Genomic DNA, 19,406 nt, shown 5'->3' with positions numbered 1-19,406 from the left:
AAATTTGAAAAGAAACATGACACATGGCCTTTTAAGAACCAAATAGATTTTTAAAAAGGATTAAAGGAGGCACTGATGTCCTAATCAATGGCCTCGGGATAGCTGAGATCCATTCACAACACATACACAAAACAGATAAATTCGTTCACTGACTTATTTCTCCAAACATTTATTGAATGCCTACTATTTTCTGAGAGCTGGGGATTCACAGATGAATAAGTAATGATTTCAGTTCTTGAGCACCTGTGAGGAGTGAGAGTGATATTGTTTACTGCGCGCTGTTTGATGATGTGGGTTTTGTTTTCTAGCCTGTTTCCCAACAGGGCCAAAACTGTGTTCCTCGCCAGCTGCAGAAATTGTCAGACTTCCCTCAACACAAGCCAAGCTGTACGTCTACAGCGATTCTAGTGGGTTTTGGGTTTTACAGCTCCTCCGCTGACGCTCGCAGGGCGCAGGGAGCCTTGAACCGAAAGAAGGCGTATTTCTTTGTAGGCCAGTCTCCGATTGGAGCTGCAGTAAAACGGGCGCGATTGGAAGCGTATTCAAATCGCGCGCCCTGGCAGTGGTTTTCTCGGGCTCAGGCTTAATGATCACGGTTACCCGTGGGCCCTGCTGCCTTGTCGACGCGCCAGGACTTCCTGGCTTCTGGCAACAGGGAAGGCATGACCGCCAGGAGCATTCCACGTCAATCCCGGGTGGGTCCTGCCCAGGGACCTGCCGGTAGGATTTAGGCGGCACCTCTGCCTGTGGCCGTTACTTCCTGGTTGGCTTGCCCTTAAGTAACATGGCGGCAGGTTGCCTTCGGCCGGGCCCTCTGCGGCTGCTCAGAAAGCCAAGGAAGGGCAGTCGGTCTACAGCCCGCCTCCCGCCGCGGAGCTGCAGGCTGAAGCCCAGGCTTGTGCAGCCAGGGGTGCAGGAGGGAGGGTAGGGGCAAGCCCAGAAAGTCGGGAACACAACGCTGTGCCGCATTGTGCCCACCCCTCGTCTCCCGACACGAAGGCTGCTCAAGCCCAGGGTGTTTTTTTCCTTTTCACTGCCACCTCCCAGTCCCTGGCCCAACATGATACTGACTAAAGCCCAATACGACGAGATAGCCCAGTGCCTAGTGTCTGTGCCGCCTACCAGGCAGAGCCTGAGGAAGCTGAAGCAGAGGTTCCCCAGGTAAGTGCCCATCTCCCCCCTCAAAGAGACCTTTGCTTGCAGTAGCTGTGCCTGGCAGCCCAGCCAGTGCTTAGAAACCACGTGTCACACATGACTGGGGAGGAACATGAGTGTCAGGTGTTAGGAGAGCAGGAATGGTGAAAAAGGTTTCTTCTTTGACCTGCTTTTCTCAGGAGAGTCTTAATGGACGAATCCCTTCAAGTCAACAAATGTTTATTGAAAACTTGGTTTTTGGTAGGTGATGGGTGCATATAAGTAGGTGCTGCATAAATGTCTAGGGGTTGACAGATACTAGGAATGAATGATGGGTAGCAGGGCCCTCTCAAAGTGGAAATATGAATTGTAGATTCAGAAGGTGGAAATGGAGGACCCTTTTCAGTTGCCCTCTGGAAACAAACAAGGGAGTACAGGCCTAAAGGGGCCTCTTATAGTTTACTATGGCTCTCTACTGTAATGAAGTGACCGCAAGTGTTCTCAAGCCAGTCAGAGACTGGTACCCTATGGACTCCACTGTTGGGTCAAGATTGGTCATTTGAACAGCCGTACCAGGTGTATTTCATACTTCCCTCCTCCCCAAGCATGTCTTTTTTTTTTTTTTTTAAGTGATTTTTAGGATTCTCCAACTTTCTAAGAAGGGACTTTAGCAACTATATGCTATAGATTGCCTCATTTTAAAGATGTGCAAACTGAGGCCCTGGCATTACCCAAAGAACCAGTCCAGAACAACCAGGTTATTGTATTTGTGCCATGTTAAAAGTATAGAATGTTCGTTTACCTTTCTTCTATTTCAAAACCAAATCCAAACTTATACCATTTTACTTTGTGGCACTGAGCACCATTAGCTTCCTTGTCTTTGATATCATCATGAAAGTGTTTTCTTGAGGAAAGAGATTATTGGATAATTGGTATTAGTAAAGTACAAATTGAAGGTCTTTTATAATCTCAGTTGTTTTTGAAGGACTCAGTTTTCCTAATCTGTAAAATGAAGGGATCTCTTTTTAATATTATCCAGATTTAATTTAAACCTTTATAGTCTAAGATTTTTTTCAGACTTGCTAACAAGGAACAAAATTGACAAATTGGAATTTAATTTTCTGTCATTAACTCTTTGCCAACTCTGCCAATGAACAGTGAAGGGTGAAGGCTGGTCAGCTAAGAGGATAGGTAGATTTTTCTGGGCAATTTTAAGATACAGCACACATTTAGATAATTCTGCTCTTGTTACGTACTTATATTAGCACTGTATTTTTGCTTCTCTTTCTTTTCCTTTCCCTCTTCTCTTTCTCTCTCCCTCATTTTTTTTCTTTCATTCTTTTCCATAGCAAATACCTTGTCCTCTCCGTTAGAGGTAACCTCCTTTTACTGTTATTAAGGACTTATGAAGTATACGTAAGAAAGACTCCATTCGTTTGGGGCACCATGCTGTCTTGCTTATTCTCGTATGCCCTTTTTTCTCTTATGCATAATATGGCCAAATATTTTTTGCTTCTCCCAAATACCATTCAGGGTATAACTAACTCTTCATTTACCAGAGACTTTATTGAGAGATGCTGCACTACCAATCTGCAGAAGGAATTAAAGAGCCATTTAGCAGCGTCGGTAGGAATTCCATAAAGAGTGTGATTTGGGAGTTGGCCTCACAGTTTGCATCGTAGCACTGTTTTACTTTAGATGTTTCGTGCAAAGGACTTGAACAGCCTTTAGATCTGATAGTTCATTTTGCCAGAGAATTGGTGAAGTAAGGACCTCAGAGATAATTTCTGGTGGCTCAAAGAGGTTAAGTGACTTGTCAGAAAGCCTAGAGTTATTGAATGGCTAAACAGTGTTTAGAATACAGGTTTCATGACTTTCAGGTCAGAGTTCTATACTAAGCTGCCTTAATTAGTTTTAATATTAATAATAATAACAGAAGCAATTATTTTTTGTGTGATGTTCACCTAAATTGAATTCTAAAAATAATCAAAGTACTGAAATGCTTTTAAAAGTTGCTAAAATTTTTTACTTTCCTGATTTTGAAAGTAGTACATGCTCAGTAAAGAAAATAAAAATTATTCATAATCCTATAGCTCCAAAAATTTCTGTTAACATATTTTAAGAATATTTCTAGTCTTTTTTATTCAGTGAGGTACTTTCTCTGCTAGTGTAGTTTATAGGTCTTGCTTTTCTCACTTAACATATAGTGAGCATTACTCATCTTTAAAAATTCCTTATAATTTGTTTCAAATACTAGTAATATCACATTTTAGATGTACCATCCATTTCCATATTGCTGGACATCAAGAGTTTTATTTTTCTAATTTTCTATTTCTGTACATATATTATGCCAAGTTTGCTTATTTTCTTACTTTAGAATCATAGAAATTGGGAATGACCATATCAGCAGGTTTCAAACTTTTTGGTCTCCAGATCTCCTTACACTCTAAAAAAGTATTGAGGACCCCAGAAAACTTTTGTTTATATGGGTTATGTCTGTTGATGTTTATTAAAATATAAATTAAAACAGAAATTTAAAAAATTGCTTATTTATTTTAAAATAACAATAATAAACCTATTAAATTTAACCAATTTTAAAGGTTAATAACCATGATTTCAAAAAGCTAGTGAGAAAAATGGCCTTGTTTTGCACTTTTGCAAATCTCTTTAATATCTGCCTTAATAGAAGGAAGACAATCAACCTGTTGTGATATGCTGTTTTGATTAAAGAACATGAAGAAATTCTGGCCTCAGACAAATATGTAGTTGGAAAAGGGAAGAGTAATTTAATAGACTTTTCAGATAACTGTGGGGTTTTTTGTATATTGGGTATATTTTTGTATTGCAATGTGGAATGTGAAACCGTATTATAGAACTTTTTGGCCAGTCTTGAACTTTGAGTGGATCTTTTAGCCATGCATGATTTTTATCATCATGCATTGTTCATTTGCAAAATGTTGGTTGTGAGTTATGCAAGTCTTCTCAATGTTGTCACCTTTTATTATACAGCATCAAAAAAATCACATTTGTTAGTATCCCCACTGATCTCATCAGAAAAGTCTGTAAGATGTGAAGCTGTCACATTTACGGTGATGGATACAGAGTTTTCCAATATTTGATTTTCCCTTGAAAGCTCAAATTTTTTCATTGGCAACAAATACTATCAGTTGTTTCCCTTGAAGTGACAGGCTCATGTTGTTTATTTTTGAGAAAATGTCTGCCAGATATCCAAATCTGAATAATCATACTTTGTTCATCATTCATCCAAGTAAAAATGGTGTTTCATGGAAAAGGCATCTAGTTCAGCTCTCAAACAATCATACAAGTGCTTTCCCTTGAGACAGTCATAATACTTCGATATGCAGTAGACGTGCTTTGCATTTACTTCTTAGTTTGTTATACAGAATGTTAGAAGAATGTGTATCGGGGTTGAGATTTAATAAAATTAATAAGTGAATCTTAAGATATTCTTACGTGAAACTGGCTTTCTTTCTTCCTGCAAGTGTGTGACTTGTAGGACAGTTGTGCCAGGTCTTGATCTGTGCTCAGGACCTGGCAGTTTTGCCCACTGTGGTTTTTGCACCATCAATGCAAATGTCACACAGAGGAAAAGGCAAATCATGTCTTACTGTTTCTATAAAAATAGTTTTGACCTTGTAGACTTCTGAGAGGGTCTCAGGGACTCCAGGGGTCCATTGGCCACACTTTAACAACAAGTAGCTATTTCAAACCAAAGGATATTTATGTTTTGAAGGATTTTGAAGTGTATTGACAAATTACTATCAAAAAGATTGTATTAATCCACTTACCAACAGCACGTGGCAGTATTCGTTTCTGCAACTTTTGTCAGTGTTGAAGAGAGTCATCATTTAGTCTTTAATATGATGGATCAAGAATGACATCTCATAATTTACATTTTTTGACTATAATGCATTGCATATTTTCCACATTGTCTATTAACCATTTAATTTTCTTCCTCTTGAATTACTTGCCTGGTGTCCTTTGCCTAATTTTCTATCGGAGTGTTTGCTCTTTCTGTTTATTGATTTGTTATTGTTTATTGATCTGCATATCTTAAGGATGTTGATGCTTTACATGTCATATTTTTGTTGCAGATATTTTCCCAGTTGTTGTGCTTTTAAATATTGTTATTTTTTTATATTCTTAACTTTAAACTTATGCTTTTTTTGTCCTTTCATGTCCTAAGATATGAAAAATAAATCTTCCCCCTAAATTTTCTCCTAGGTGCTTTATGGTTTTCTTTCTTATTTTTAATTCCATAATGTTTCTAGCTGCAGTTTATTTTAGTATATGCTCAAAGGTGAAGATATAGCTTCATTTTTCCCAAGCGTAACTTTTATTTTACACTGTGGTTTCTACTTGCTAGCCTCATTTCTCCATGGCCTATTTGTTTTCACTGAAATTACAAATTTTTGTTTTTCCAAGTCGCTACATTGAACTTGGGCCATCACCTTAACCACTCTGGTCTCACAATCCTCCCACTTAAAATGAAGGAGTAGAATTTTGTGATGTCTAATATTTTACAACTCCTAAACTCACCCTTATTCTATTCTATTCTGTTTTGCAGTTTTACATTAAATGGGCCCTTTGACCCCCAAAACGTAGGAATACTGTATCTAAGTACTTGCTGAGGATATAGTCATTGATTTACATCTCCCAACTTATTCCTGGACTTCCTTATTCAGGTAGAAGCCCCCAGCCCATTCAGCTGCTACTTATCAGGTCATGTTTTACACTGTATTTTCCTGCCCAAACACTACATATATATCTGATTATATATCATTCTTTATTTATATATATAAATATTAAAGATGTATAAATATATATATATCTTATTTTGAAATTTTTAACTTACAGAAAAGTTGCAGAAATGTTAACCATATATCCTTCACTCAGGTTCCCCTAATGTTAACATCTTACATAACCAACATACAATTGTCAAAATCAGGAAATTGATTTTAATGCAATATAGCCAAATAATTTACAGACCTGTTTTGAACTTTGCTAGTTTTTTTTTGTTTGTTATTGTTCTTTTTTGTTTGTTTGTTTGTTTTTTGACTGTCTCTTTTCTATTTCAGGATCACACATTAGATTAGTTGTCATGTCTTCTTTTTGGTCTCCTCCAGGCTATGACTATTCCTTAATATTTTTTTGTCTTTTATGAACTTGACATTTTTGAAGGGTACTGGTCAGTTATTGTGTTGAATGTCCCTAAGTTTGTGCTTAATGTTTTCTCATGATCAGAGGAGGGTAAACATTTTTGGCATAAATACCCCAGAAGTGATGTTGTGCCTTTCTCAGGGCATCATATCAAGGGGGATCTGATTTTGTATGTCTTATTACTGCTGAGGTTAACGTTATTCACTTGGTTAAGGGGTGGTGTCTGCCAAGTTTCTCCACTGTAAAGTTCGCTTTCCAATAATTGCCTTGTGGGGATATCCTTTGAGGCTCTGCAAATATCCAGTTTCTCACCTCACACTTTTTCGCTCTGATTTTAGCATCCATCAATGGTTCTTGCATGAAATAGTTACTGTGGATATTTGCCTATCAGTGATTTTCTTTTTTAGTTTTTAATAAATTTATGTATTTACTTTTTGCTGCATTGGGTCTTTGTTGCTGCGTGCAGGCTTTTCTCTAGTTGTGGCGAGCTGGGGCTACTCTTCGTTGTGGTGCGCGGGCTTCTTATTGCAGTGGCTTCTCTTGTTGCGGAGCCTGGGCCCTAGGCATGCGGGCTTCAGTAGCTGTGGCTCCCGGGCCCTAGAGCGCAGGCTCAGTAGTTGTGGCTCATGGGCTTAGTTGCTCCGCAGCATGTGGGATCTTCCCGGACCAGGGCTCGAACCCGTGCCCATTGGCAGGCGGATTCTTAACCACTGCGCCACCAGGGAAGCCCTTATCGGTGATTTTCTATTACTCTCACTGGAGTACTCTGTCACCTAGTATCATTCTCTACCACCATTTTATGTGAAACGTTCCACCCTACAGTCACGCCATGATTTTCACTGGTCCTTGCAGTTTATTCACCTCTTACAGCATTTGGTCTGTAATAACTCACTGTGTGCTCACTATGTTTGTGGCACTATTTGGATAATTTTTAGAAAACAGAAAGGATAATGTAGTAATTAATTTTGAACAACTTGTAGTCTGAGGAAAGAGTTTAAGACACATCTAATAGCTATAAATTATTAGAATCATAGAATGTTAGAAACCAAAGGATTTGTTGTACCGTTAGTTCACATATGGTTAGTCAAAACGGATTCTTAGAGGAGATATAACTTTGTTGGAAATTCTTTTGTTGGTAAATAACCCTTTGGCACAATTTAATTTTTCCAAGTTCCTTTGCTGTGCATTAGTTTGGTTGCTATTTATGCCTATATTAATGAGTCATAAGTCAAACTCTTGATAACGTAAATCTCTAAGCAAATAAGTGTCTTTATCTTGTTCCTGTATTTTTTTCTCTTAGGAATCCTTGCATAGGTTTTTCTGATGGTGCCTTCCACATTTCTAAGCATTTTTTTTTATCTTGGTATGCAACATTTACAATATAGGCAACCATTCACTCTTATGAGGCTGTTCGTAGAGAAATCTCAAAAGAAGTAATTGAAAACTCATTTGGCTGGGCTCCCTGTGCTTAAACTGATACACACTCGGCTCGTTTTCTTGAGGTCTTCACCTGACTCTGAGAACTGGAGTTAAGGCTGGCTCTGCTGTGTATTTGCCAGTATTGAACTTAGTAGTTCTTGGCAGTGACCTAGGGATCTAGTCTGGCTAGGAGTGGAGCAGCGAAGGGACCTGCTTGGGACAAGCACAACAATTTTCCTTAGCTTTTGCATTTAAGGTGGCCTAGCTTCATTTGGTACTACCATTGGTTATAGTTGTCCTTTTTTGAACCCCTCCCCCGCCCCCCTCCAGATCCATTTTAACCTGTCCCCATTTCCCATAGGAAATCTTGTATTTCATTGTTTCTGCTTCCTTAACCATTTGTTCTTGGGAAATGACTTGGCTCTGCCTCTTTTTATCTGAGTCATAGTTGCCTCATCTGTAAAAGGAGGGATGAAGCTCCACAGCCAGTAAGTAGGAGAAACAGGATTGAAACCCAGGCAGAGTCTGACTCCAGATTCTTCCTCTTGCTCTATTGCCCCTTGCTCTTCAGTTCCTTAAGGCTGTTGTGAGGATTAAGTGAAATAAGGCATGTTAAACACTTAGTACGGTGTAGAGGTCCTGGTAAGTATTTAATGGATGGTAAATACGATTACTGTTATTATTAGAATTTAGTAAATGGCCTACAGTAGAAGAAATGTCTGAGTAGTAACCTTTGAAACATAGAAGACACAAATTTGCTTTGATATGGATCAGTTGATTGTATGGCTGTGAACACACAGATTTTGATCATTAGTTGAATGTGGCCCAGATATCAGAAACTTGCCTTAAATCTTTCATAGCAATATATAATGCCATTTAAAAAAACCCAGACTTTTAAACCTAGAGTCACTGATTTTTTTAGAATAATAGTAGCACATTGCCCATATAATTAATACTGTAGGGCGTGGTTTACTAAAATTGGAAGATTATTTCTGTTGGCCTTGTTCTCTCAATTGAATTGAAGGTTGGTACTCAGTTGCTGGTCAATTTTCTATACTAATGTTATGGTGGACCTGAGTTCCAGAATCATGAGTGAGAATAGCTCATAAAGGGAGAAAAAGTCAGCCTGTTATTGAACTGGAAATTCTTTTGGTATTTTTGCCAAAGAAATATAATTAATTTATATGCCCTTCAAAAATAATACTCATATACTTAGGAAATACACCTAGGAGTACTTCTGTATTGATCATTAGCAAATTGGAAAAGAATGGTCTAAAAATTGGCCTAAGAATATGATTATTTCATATATTTCCTTTAGTCATCTTTTAAAATATGCTTTTTTACTCTGTGAGATTTCAGGTTTTTATTTTGTTGCTGCATTGTAGCCTAGCTTTAAAGACTCTCCTCGAAGGTTATTTTGTTAAGTATATGGCATCTTCACTTTCTGAAAGAAGTGCTTAGCTTTTATCAGATGTTTGTGCCCCTTGGCATTTGCATAGTTGTAAAAGTGAGATGAGCTTGAATTCCTGCAAAGGAATATTTGACGAAAACCTCAGATAGTGTTATCCTGAGAAGAACCTAAACGCTGACAATATTTCTTATTAGTTTGAGGGGGAGACTTTTATGTTATTAGATTATTGACTTCATTTTTAAGTCTATATTCAGGCATCAAACTTTAGTCAACTAAGTAATAACCCATCCCGGAATGTTTGCTGGTATAATAAAGAAGAATTATATATTTCCCTAGGAGAAAAATGTTCAATAGATGTATAGGGTGATAATATTTTATAATTTGACTTTCAACAAATGTTGACTGAATTTACCATTATGTTTTTATTACACACTTTGTGCAATTTTGCCATATAGGTTCAGTTTTCCTTAAAAAAAGCAATCAAGCAATATAAAAGTCCTTTTTCAGAGTAGGTATGAAAAGTGACCTTAAAAGTCATATACTGGAATGAAAATCATACGGAAGATGCGTACAGAATAAGTTTTCCTTCCTTTTATTTTCAGTTGTCTTTTTCTTGGTGGGAAGTGTCTTCAGGTGTTTGTTTTAGACATTCTGCTTTCAAATTGCTTCTGTGGTAAGCTGGTATATGATGAACTCCGGAAATGTGCTTGGTTACAACTTCTTACTGAATGACAAGTCTCCGTTTCTTAGGGGAGCAAACAGACAGCTGGATCCAGGATGATTCTGTCCATAGGTTTGAAACCAGCATGGAGCAGTCTGTGCATGATGGATTAATAATGGTACACGGCTGGTCATGAATCCAGCCCTTTCCTGGGCCACTTTGGGGAACTAACACCTTCCTCTACTTTTCTTTCTTCTCTCCGTCCCAACCTTTCAGGAGGCATCTTGATAATGTATGTAAGAGTTAATAATTCTTCCTTATAAACCAAAGCTTCCTTCTTGCCAAAGAACAGTGATACAGTTGACAATGTCAGCTTTTTCAAGTGCCTCCTCTTGACAGAGAGGTGATCTTTTCTGTTCCTTCAAGACAGCAAATAAGTTTTTTTGTTTTCATTCTTTAGCCTAGTGTGGTGTTCCAACTGTGACCTGATAAAACCTACAGTCTCATTGAGGAAACCGAGAGCTCTGCAATTTTCCATCCAAAGTAAAATGTTAAAATATCTCAGGGCTTATTTCTTTTCTGTGTTTTAAGTATTGAGATTCAGCTGCTAAAAATGTTTGAAACCTGTTAAACTTAGAGAAATAACTTTAACACTATGGGAATAAATATTTTGAAACAAAGCAATGCAAGTAGAGGAAAAAGTAAGGTGGATTCGTGTCTCTTGATACTGTTGTTCAGTAAAATACGTAAGCCCTGGGTCTTTTCCTTGACTGAATGCTGACTCACATGAATTGGAGCAATTCTGTGTGAAGCTCAGGCTTTTTCTGAGATGTCCTGGGAGCAGTAGTCATATACAAGACTGAGACTTAAAATAGATGGTGCATTTTCACCCTCTCTAACATAACTCACATATTTATTTTTAATCTTTTGGTTATTGTTAGACCTGTCCTTTGCTTTAGGCCCTAGAAAGGATGAGATATAAACTCTGATCTTGTATTTATCCCGTTTTAGGAGATAGGAGGCATAGCAGACCCTTGATATTTACAAGGGTTATGGCTTATGGCTGTTGAAAATCCTCAAATATGCAGCTAGCACTATATAGGATGGCAAAGGTCTACAAAGTTTGATGCACTTTTTAACCAAAGTTAAACTCATTTCTCAGCTAATTGACTTGCTGCTCCCCACATCAGCCTAGGGGTATGGAAGATTCAGATTTACCCTCAGCAAGTTTATGAATTAGCATTTGTCATGGATCTTTGTGATCACTCTTAAATAGTCAGAACTGGGTATGTTTCATCCAAGAATGCTGTGGGTACCCAACTTCAACTTTAGGATGAGTAGAAATGCAGGGTGAAACTACCTCGTAGTTTGTCACTAATGCCCATGCCACACCTTAGCCCCCTAAGATTCCATAACTTGTGAGATGGTGTCTAAGACTTGTGGGGGAATGAGGCTCTTTTTAGGTGGCCTCCTTTGTAGATGGGATGTGGGAAAGCAAAGCATCATTTAAATGCATCTTACTACAATCACACATGAAATTAGACTGGCAATTCATTTTTTTCGATTTTTTGTTTCTGTCTACAACTCTTGCAAGCTGATACCATCTTTTGCTTAAGGTATATTACCCTGCTATTTGTTTTTGCTGATAATACTGGTAGGGAAAGCTAATAAAACTTGAAGTTAACTCGCGCTTCAAGCCCCATTTAGCTAAAATAGTAAATGGACTGGGGATATGAGAGACTCTTGGTTGTATAGCATTAAAAACCCCACAGACCCCTACAGCCTAGATGTAACAGATAGCTCACAAACATCATTTGTTAACTGACAAAGTTAACATTATCTAAATTCTTATTTCCTGAGGCCAGCTAAAATATATATTAAGGTAAAAATACATTTAACCTCCAGTTCATAACATTAAAAATTTTTATTTGCACTTTGGTGGGCATGTTTGGAGCTGTTCATATGCTGATCACAAAAGCTTCTCCAGAGGGACCTGCATACCTCTCTCATGATTTCAAATTCAATGATTTGGAGAGTGTTGGACTGAGATAGCAACTAGAGATCATCTAGTCAAATGGTTAGTGTTAGAGGGGCATAAACTGAGGGAGGATTTGACCAAAGTTACACATTTGAAGGCAAAACTCTCCCTTCAAGCTCTTTAATTAAAGATCACCAAATGCCCTAGGAGTCTAGGGGCCAGGTTGGTATCAGCAAGGAGTGAAGGAATGGAGCTGGCCTGGTTGGGATCATGGCAAAGTGAAAGGACAGTTGTGTGCACGGGCAGGGCAGCTGCAACCTTACACCAGCCATCTGTTGCCGTGCTGGAATGTGGGCCCAGGGCTGCCAGGTCTTCTATTCTCTAGAAAGCAGCTCTAGATCTGAGTTTTTCAGAAAAAAAATATCCTGAATTTTAACTGTTGTCAATTTGTTTGAATTTTGAAAAACAGTGTGTGGGCCAACATTTTCCTGGCCAAACAGAACAAGTCTGTGGGCTGAATTTGGCCTACAGCCCATGGGAGCTGGAGCTGGCTCTTTCCAGCTTGTGAGAGCTGATCGGAAGCATCTTTTCCCCACTCTACACACTGTGACCTCACATCAGTAGCTTAAAATCAGCCACAGTGGGAGTGTTTACACCACAGAAATTGGCCCATGCTATAAACCTCGGCTCCCCTGTCCCTCCCCACTGCCACCAAAGGCATTTCTTAAGCCCCTGAGCCATTGTATACCATCAGCATAGCTTTTTTCCTAGAAAGGGCTCATAACACATATATCTGTACCTCATTTATTCTTAGAAATTAAAATATTTTTGTGAGTTGGGCTTTCTTCCCCCCCACCCCCGGTTTTTTTTTTTTTTTTTTTTTTTTGGCCAAAGAGAAGATACATATTTTTTCCCCCACTATGGTTATTGTGGGAACTAGAATTCCATTCAGTACCTAGTATGTTGTCGGTGTTATGAAACATATCATAATGGACATTTGATTGAACTGACCTGAGGAAAATGCTGCTTAGTTAAAAAACAAAAGCTATATACATGTCTCATTTAGGAAAATTAATCCCTTGCAGAGTAGATTCATTGGCTAAATTTAGTGATTATTCACACTTTAGGAATTTAGAAATGCTCCAGTGGTATACCTGAGGGTTTATCATGTCAGAAATTATTTTAAGAGAAACTTCAAGCTTAGTTGTTACATCTTCCCTTGGCAGTTACTCCAATATAAAAAAGAAAATAAAGCATCTCTGCAATTGTAATGAAAAAAGATTGGGAGATAGCCAATTGATTACCATGTGATTTAGTACAATTTTGTAAAGACTTAATTGTCACGTGTTCAGATGTGAGTATTTCTTTTCTACGTCCAAAGTATCAGTAATAAAATAATATGGCAACATTCAGCTAAAACAGAAGTGGACAATAAAATTAACAATATTAGCCGAGCATATGTGAATTTTAGAATGTCAAGTGGAATTCTCTGTGGGGATGGGCCCACACTGGTGGGCTGGCTAAGTGGTATTGAGTTTGGCAGAGTTGCCATGGCTTGTGATTGACCTTGGGTGGTTTATTTAGCTCTCTCTGCTTATGGTTAATTATTGTATAAATCGATAGGAAGCAAAACCCTATTACTGTGAACTCCAGGAGGTTATTCAGTTTTTTGTTGTAGAGGCAGTTTTTTATATTGGTTTAAAGAACTTGGTTCTGGAAATAGATGTATGAATTCCGGCTTCATGACTTACTTGCCAGGTGACCTGTTGGTGCCTCAGTGTCCTTTGTTTATAAAATGGGATTGTTATGAACTTGACATAAGATAGTACATAGAAAATGATTAGCGTAGTTCCTGATACTGTGTCAAATTCATTTTGCTGCTGCTGTTATTGTTACCATTGTTGATTTAAGGATGCTTGTTGCGATGGTATCTATGCTTATAATAGACTCAGTGTTAGAACTGAAAAGATTTTACCTAAACGAGCCTCTTTATTTTCTAGGTTTCCAAAGTGTTTTTCTTTAACCCCCTGGGTAATAGGAAACCTGCTTTTAGCAAATTATGGTGAAAATATAGTCTTTAGATGATACTGGCAACCACGATGTGCTTTTATGTTGATGACAAATGGGCATATCAAGGTTTAGATTGATTCCCCCCACTCCCCACCCCAGGATAGAAAATGGTTATGTAACATGATCGCTGCCTAAGACAGAATTAGTGGGAATGTTAAAACCTGAGAATTCTAAAGTATGTTCTTGTCTAATTACTTTTCTCAAATGCAACTCCCCCGCCCCCGCATATTCTGGAAGCTCTTTTATATTCTTGCCTCACCTTGATAACAAGGTGGTTATGAATTTATGAAAGATATTTGGGTGAATACCAGTTTTGGAGTGAGGGTTCTGCACCAGGAAGTAGTTTGAGTCCAGTAGTTATATAAGTTCAAGTCAGTCTTCCAGGGCATGGAGAGTTTGTTGGATACCACAGATCATCACACGAGTGTGAACATTGATTTTAGTGTTTAAAATAAAGATTAATAAATTTGGGGACTTCCCTGGTGGTCCAGTGGTTAAGAATCCACCTGCCAATGCAGGGGACACGGGTTTGATCCCTGGTCCGGGAACATCCCACATGCCGAGGAGCAACTAAGCCCCTGTGCCACAACTACTGAAGCCCACACGCCTAGAGCCCGTGCTTTGCAACGAGAGAAGCTACCACAAGGAGAAGCTTGCGCACTGCAATGAAGAGTAGCCACTGCTCGCCCCAACTAGAGAAAGCCCGCACGCAGCTATGAAGACCCAGTGAAGCCAAAAATAAAAATAAATAAATAAATAATTTTTTAAAAAAGTTAATTTAAAGAACTAGTGTTTTTAAACAATCTTAAAATCTATTCATGGTGCTAATACTGATTATGAAAAAGACCTTACGGTAAACACAAAGAAATTGCAGAATCTTTTAAAAAGAAAATAGATTTATTGTTCCTTAAGGCTTTGCTTATTTTTAATTACAGTGTATTCTAGAATGCTGCCTGCAAAGAATTTGCTTAATTTATCTTATTTGTGCAGTTCTGCTGATCATATAGTTGCAATAATAATGAGTTGGACAATACAGTAATTTTTGCCCTTCCTTTTCTATTATTATAGAGCATATCTTCCTCTACGTTCTAGGTCAGAGAGGCTTTCAGCTTTAGACTTACTTCACTTAAGCGGCTTAGGCCAGATTGGAATAAAAGTATTAAAACTGGTTAGAGATCTTCATGCTTTAAAAAAAATTATACTTAAAAACTTTGAGCAACGCTCTGAAAAATAGTTGCCTGTAGCCAAAGATTATGGAAGTAAAAGTCATAACTATACTATAGATTGTATTTTTTTTTTTTTAAACATCTTTATTGGAGCATAATTGCTTTACAATGGTATGTGGAGAACAGTATGGAGGTTCCTTAAAAAGCTACAAATAGAACTACCATATGACCCAGCAATCCCACTACTGGGCATATACCCTGAGAAAACCATAATTCAAAAAGAGTCATGTACCAAAATGTTCATTGCAGCTCTATTTACAATAGCCCAGAGATGGAAACAACCTAAGTGTCCATCATCGGATGAATGGATAAAGAAGATGTGGCACATATATACAATGGAATATTACTCAGCTATAGATTGTATTTTGAGGACAGTTATTTGCCGTATAACTCTTCTTGTGAACTGTGAAAACAAGATTCAGTTAGTTTTCATGTTAGAGGTGTGTAAGGAGATTAGGTTTGGTACATTTTCATGAAAAGTATTTTAGTCATGTGATAGCTTTTTGAACAATTGTATTCTGCACTGTATTACAGTGAAACAATAAATTGCTGAATATACTGTCTGCTGAATATGACTTTACCATGAAAAATTTGATGCATGGAGAGGGAAAGGTTGGAATATATCAACCTTTTCTGACAAGGGACTTTGAATTTTGACCTACTACAGGTGACCTTTGTGCACAATAAAAGTGAGCTTAATCTTGAGGTCAAGGTTGAGGTGAACAGCAGGGCAACGTGGCAGAACTTATGCTGATTGTGGGTACTTCAGAGCCTATGTAGCTATTGGCTAAATGGGAGTCTGGCAGCTTTTTGTTTTTAATTTTTAGCATTTCCAGAAGCTTATTTATAGCAAGTTGTTTAGCTTTTTAATGCCGTTCCATTTCCTCAAAGCTCAGCTATCTGTTTAGCTGTGGTAAGTTTGTCTGTTTTTCTAAAGTTTACTATTTCTGAGTGAAAGGCATGAGTGTGCTCTTATTTTCCATTCTGTAGATAAGCCTTAGCTAAAAATAAAAATGTTCTTATGGCTTATAGAAAAGACAACTGACATATATAACCTTGGAACTGAAAATACATCTTCTTTTAAGAGGGTTTATTTCTTTGACAAGTTGAACTTTTGTCATCTAACTTTGGAACTGTCAGAAGAATTTTTAAGTACTCTGTACCTTTATCTAGATTATAATTAAGAGAACTCTCATGAATTATTGTCTTAAAAGGTTTAGATGATTTAGAGACAGGTTATTCCCTTCAAAGTTTCTTTGAAATGCATCTGCTAATGCATTTACGTTATAATATGATATAAACTATTTTTAAGATTTTGCCTGCTGTGCATAGAAGGAAAAAAATGTTTTAAAACATAAATTTTACTAGTGAGTAGCTCAACGGTTTTGTCCTAGATGAAACTGCACCTTAGCAAACATCAGGAAAAAACCTGCCAGCGTTATATTGTCTGAATACTTCATGATTATTCTGCCCAAATAATTGGTTGAAACAACAAACAGTTGGGGGAGAGTGTCAGAGACTCTAATGCAAAGAACTTCTACTGTTTTTAATCGAGCCTGCAAAATATATTCCCCAGAACTGATCAGCTCTGGAGCACTGAGGTTTGGTGATTGGAATGGCAGGAAACCATGCTTTCAGGACATAACGAATTGATGAGGCCATCCATCATTTGTTAGCACACGCTGAAACGTGGGCTATGTGTGCAGAGGCCTGTGATTTAGTAAATACTTGGGAGATGAATAGAGCTTACACATGAGGGAAGATATTGCTGTCCTTCAGCAGCCTGAGACCCAGGCGCCTGCTGAGAAGGCCATCTGATGGCACATCATCAGTAACTGGCCTGTCACAGTCAGCGGTGCCCACGGACCATCGCCAGTATATTAAATGCATTTTTAATATCTGCTTCAGTAGATTTAATGAAGAAAATTTAGTTTCCATATTCCAAGCACTGCTTCTTCAAGTGTTCTAAGGCATGGACTCTTGTCTACACAAGAAAGGGGGAAGACCATACTGGCAGTTAGGAGAGTTGATTGAAAAGGACACTCAAAATAGTGTGCAAATGAAAAATGCTTTTAGCAGTGTTGGCATCTCGTTGATGTTAAAAAAGCTCTTTTTTTTTTTTTTTTTAAAGAGGTTTTACATAAGTTCCTTGGGCCCTAATTCCTTCCTTCCCTCCCAAGTCCTTTCACTAGGAGGGTTGAACCTGCTGCTAAGATATGTAAGCCTACTGATCTGAAAAGAATATTAAGGGAATATTACAGCTTGACATATTTTGAAGAGAGACTCAATTTTAAATGAGTTTGTGTTTTGAGATACTGTTTGATTCTTAGGATTTTTGCATGAAGATATAAAGTAGGATTTTTCTTAGCTAGTTGGCTTCCACATTTTTGTTGAACTTGTTAATCAAGTTAGTATATTTTTGTCTGGGATTGTGCTCAAAATGAATGTGAAAAAAATTGGTTGGCAACTTGATTAAAAAATGCTCTTATACTTCCTTAGACTATAAGGCTTCTTTAAAAATTGTGATTTAAAAATGTTCAGTTTTTCTGTCCTGGCAAACTGCATAGATTTCTTCTTTTTAATGAGTTTCAGTGTTGACATTATTTACTACAAAACAGCAAGACAACCAATTAGATATTGTTGCAAGCATGCACTTTAAAGGTTTCCCCTCTTGTTTCAAAAAAAATCCAGAATATGCTCTCATGTTCACAGAAGAAGAAGCTACAGAATGGAACCTATAAATCTGATTCCTGCATGTGTCAAATAGTAATGTATTAAATGCATATTATTATAAAAATTTAAGACATGTCTTAAACACACTTACATTTTTATAACACGTGGCAATATTCAATAATACATTTCCTTGTTAGCATCTGTTTGCTGTTGTTGTTGGCAAGACCTATGATTTATTGCTTAACTTAATGACCAAGACCATTTTGGACCTGATATATGCCCCTAAGCTTATTACATCACTAAATAAAATAAAATGTATGCACTTGTGACAGTTATTTTTATAATTGTTTATCCCTTTAAGTGCCCTATTCAGCGATTCACTGAAAGGTTCATAATGGTTGGCTTGTAACCAGAAAATAATCTCAGAAAGGTAAAATGTATTTCTTGTTTAGAAATAAAATGTCAGACTGATGGTGAGGATAGGGTTCCCAGCAAGAGTTTGCAGCACTCAAACTCATTCTTTTCTTCAATGCTCTCAATTAACTGTTGTTGAATATTTTTGAGGCGCGACCCCCCAGAAACCCCAGCGTTTAAGGCTGCCTGTTAATACTGGTGCTCATCTTTGCATGACCCCTTCAACATGGGTAAAGTGATTTTGCTGTGACATGAAGCTGCAAGGGTTAAATTGTTCTTTACAAGGATTTTTCAGGTGCCGTTATCATTATGTATTAAACTGCGCAAGATTATTTTCCTATTTTTAGTTCTTTTCTTTGGGGAGATTGGAACTTTACTGTTTTTATATTGAACTCTATTTGACTTCATAGTCTTTATCTTTCCTTTCTGAGGGTGCAGTATGATAGACACTTCAGTAACCTGTTATTCATCTAAAGTCACTCTGCTGCCTAACTTGCAGTACAATATAATATGGCTTCATGATTTTCTTGCTCCACCTGAAGTATCTCATTGACTGTCAGCTTTCCTGTCATATGATGGTGAAGCAAAGTTTTTGAGAAGCTTAAGCCTTGCTTCTGTACTGCAGTGTCTGCACCTTGAAACATATGGAGTCTCTTTGGGTACGTGAGAGTGATACCTGTGGGAAGGTTATTATTTTGTAGGTATCTTGGGACAATTATCACTCATAAATGGAAACGAAATTTAGTTCCTAAGAAAGATCTTTTCCTTGTCTTATCTTCATCTCACTTTTACTGCATCATTTTAAACAAAATAGTTCATTGGAAATTGAAAGTTGTTTTTTTCCCCCCCTTAGTATTCTTTCCCAAGGCAGTTGATCTGATAAAGTTTTTAATGGTTTTCTCAAAAATGATGAGGCCAACAAACTTTCTTGTTTTTCTTGAAAAGTTATATTGACCTTTTCGACTTTGGGCTCCCATCTCCCACTTCTGATCTTTTATCACCCTTTTCATCTCATCTTCCTTGTCTGGGAGACCTGCCTCCAGATAAAACATTTTAAAGGAAAATTGATGAAAAGGAGTTTTAAGTGTCATCGTCTAATTCTCTCTTTCTCTATCCCTCCCCCCACCTCCCTTCTTTTTGGTCACTTGAATATTTGAATATTGGTTAAGATTTTTCTTTGACCACTGTAGTTACTTTTACTCGTTTTCCTTTGACCATTGGAAAGTATACATTCCTGTC

The 19,406-nt window shown here is 37.6% G+C and overlaps 1 protein-coding gene across 13 annotated transcripts in view; it reads left to right on the top strand.

Moving 5' to 3' along the window:
• The first annotated feature begins 862 nt into the window (after nucleotides 1-862).
• The window catches only part of CDIN1 (CDAN1 interacting nuclease 1), a 245,976-nt gene continuing 227,432 nt past the window's right edge, over nucleotides 863-19,406 (top strand). For all 13 annotated transcript variants that reach the window (XM_060294484.1, XM_030844132.2, XM_060294480.1 and 10 more), the window contains exon 1: nucleotides 863-1,161. In XM_060294484.1, the coding sequence (XP_060150467.1) occupies nucleotides 1,061-1,161 (101 nt within the window). In that variant the 5' untranslated portion in view covers nucleotides 863-1,060. The remainder of the gene's footprint in view (nucleotides 1,162-19,406) is intronic.

Source organism: Globicephala melas, chromosome 2 (assembly GCF_963455315.2).
Source record: "Globicephala melas chromosome 2, mGloMel1.2, whole genome shotgun sequence".
Lineage (NCBI taxonomy): Eukaryota > Metazoa > Chordata > Mammalia > Artiodactyla > Delphinidae > Globicephala > Globicephala melas.
This window is presented reverse-complemented; position numbering and strand designations above follow the sequence as displayed.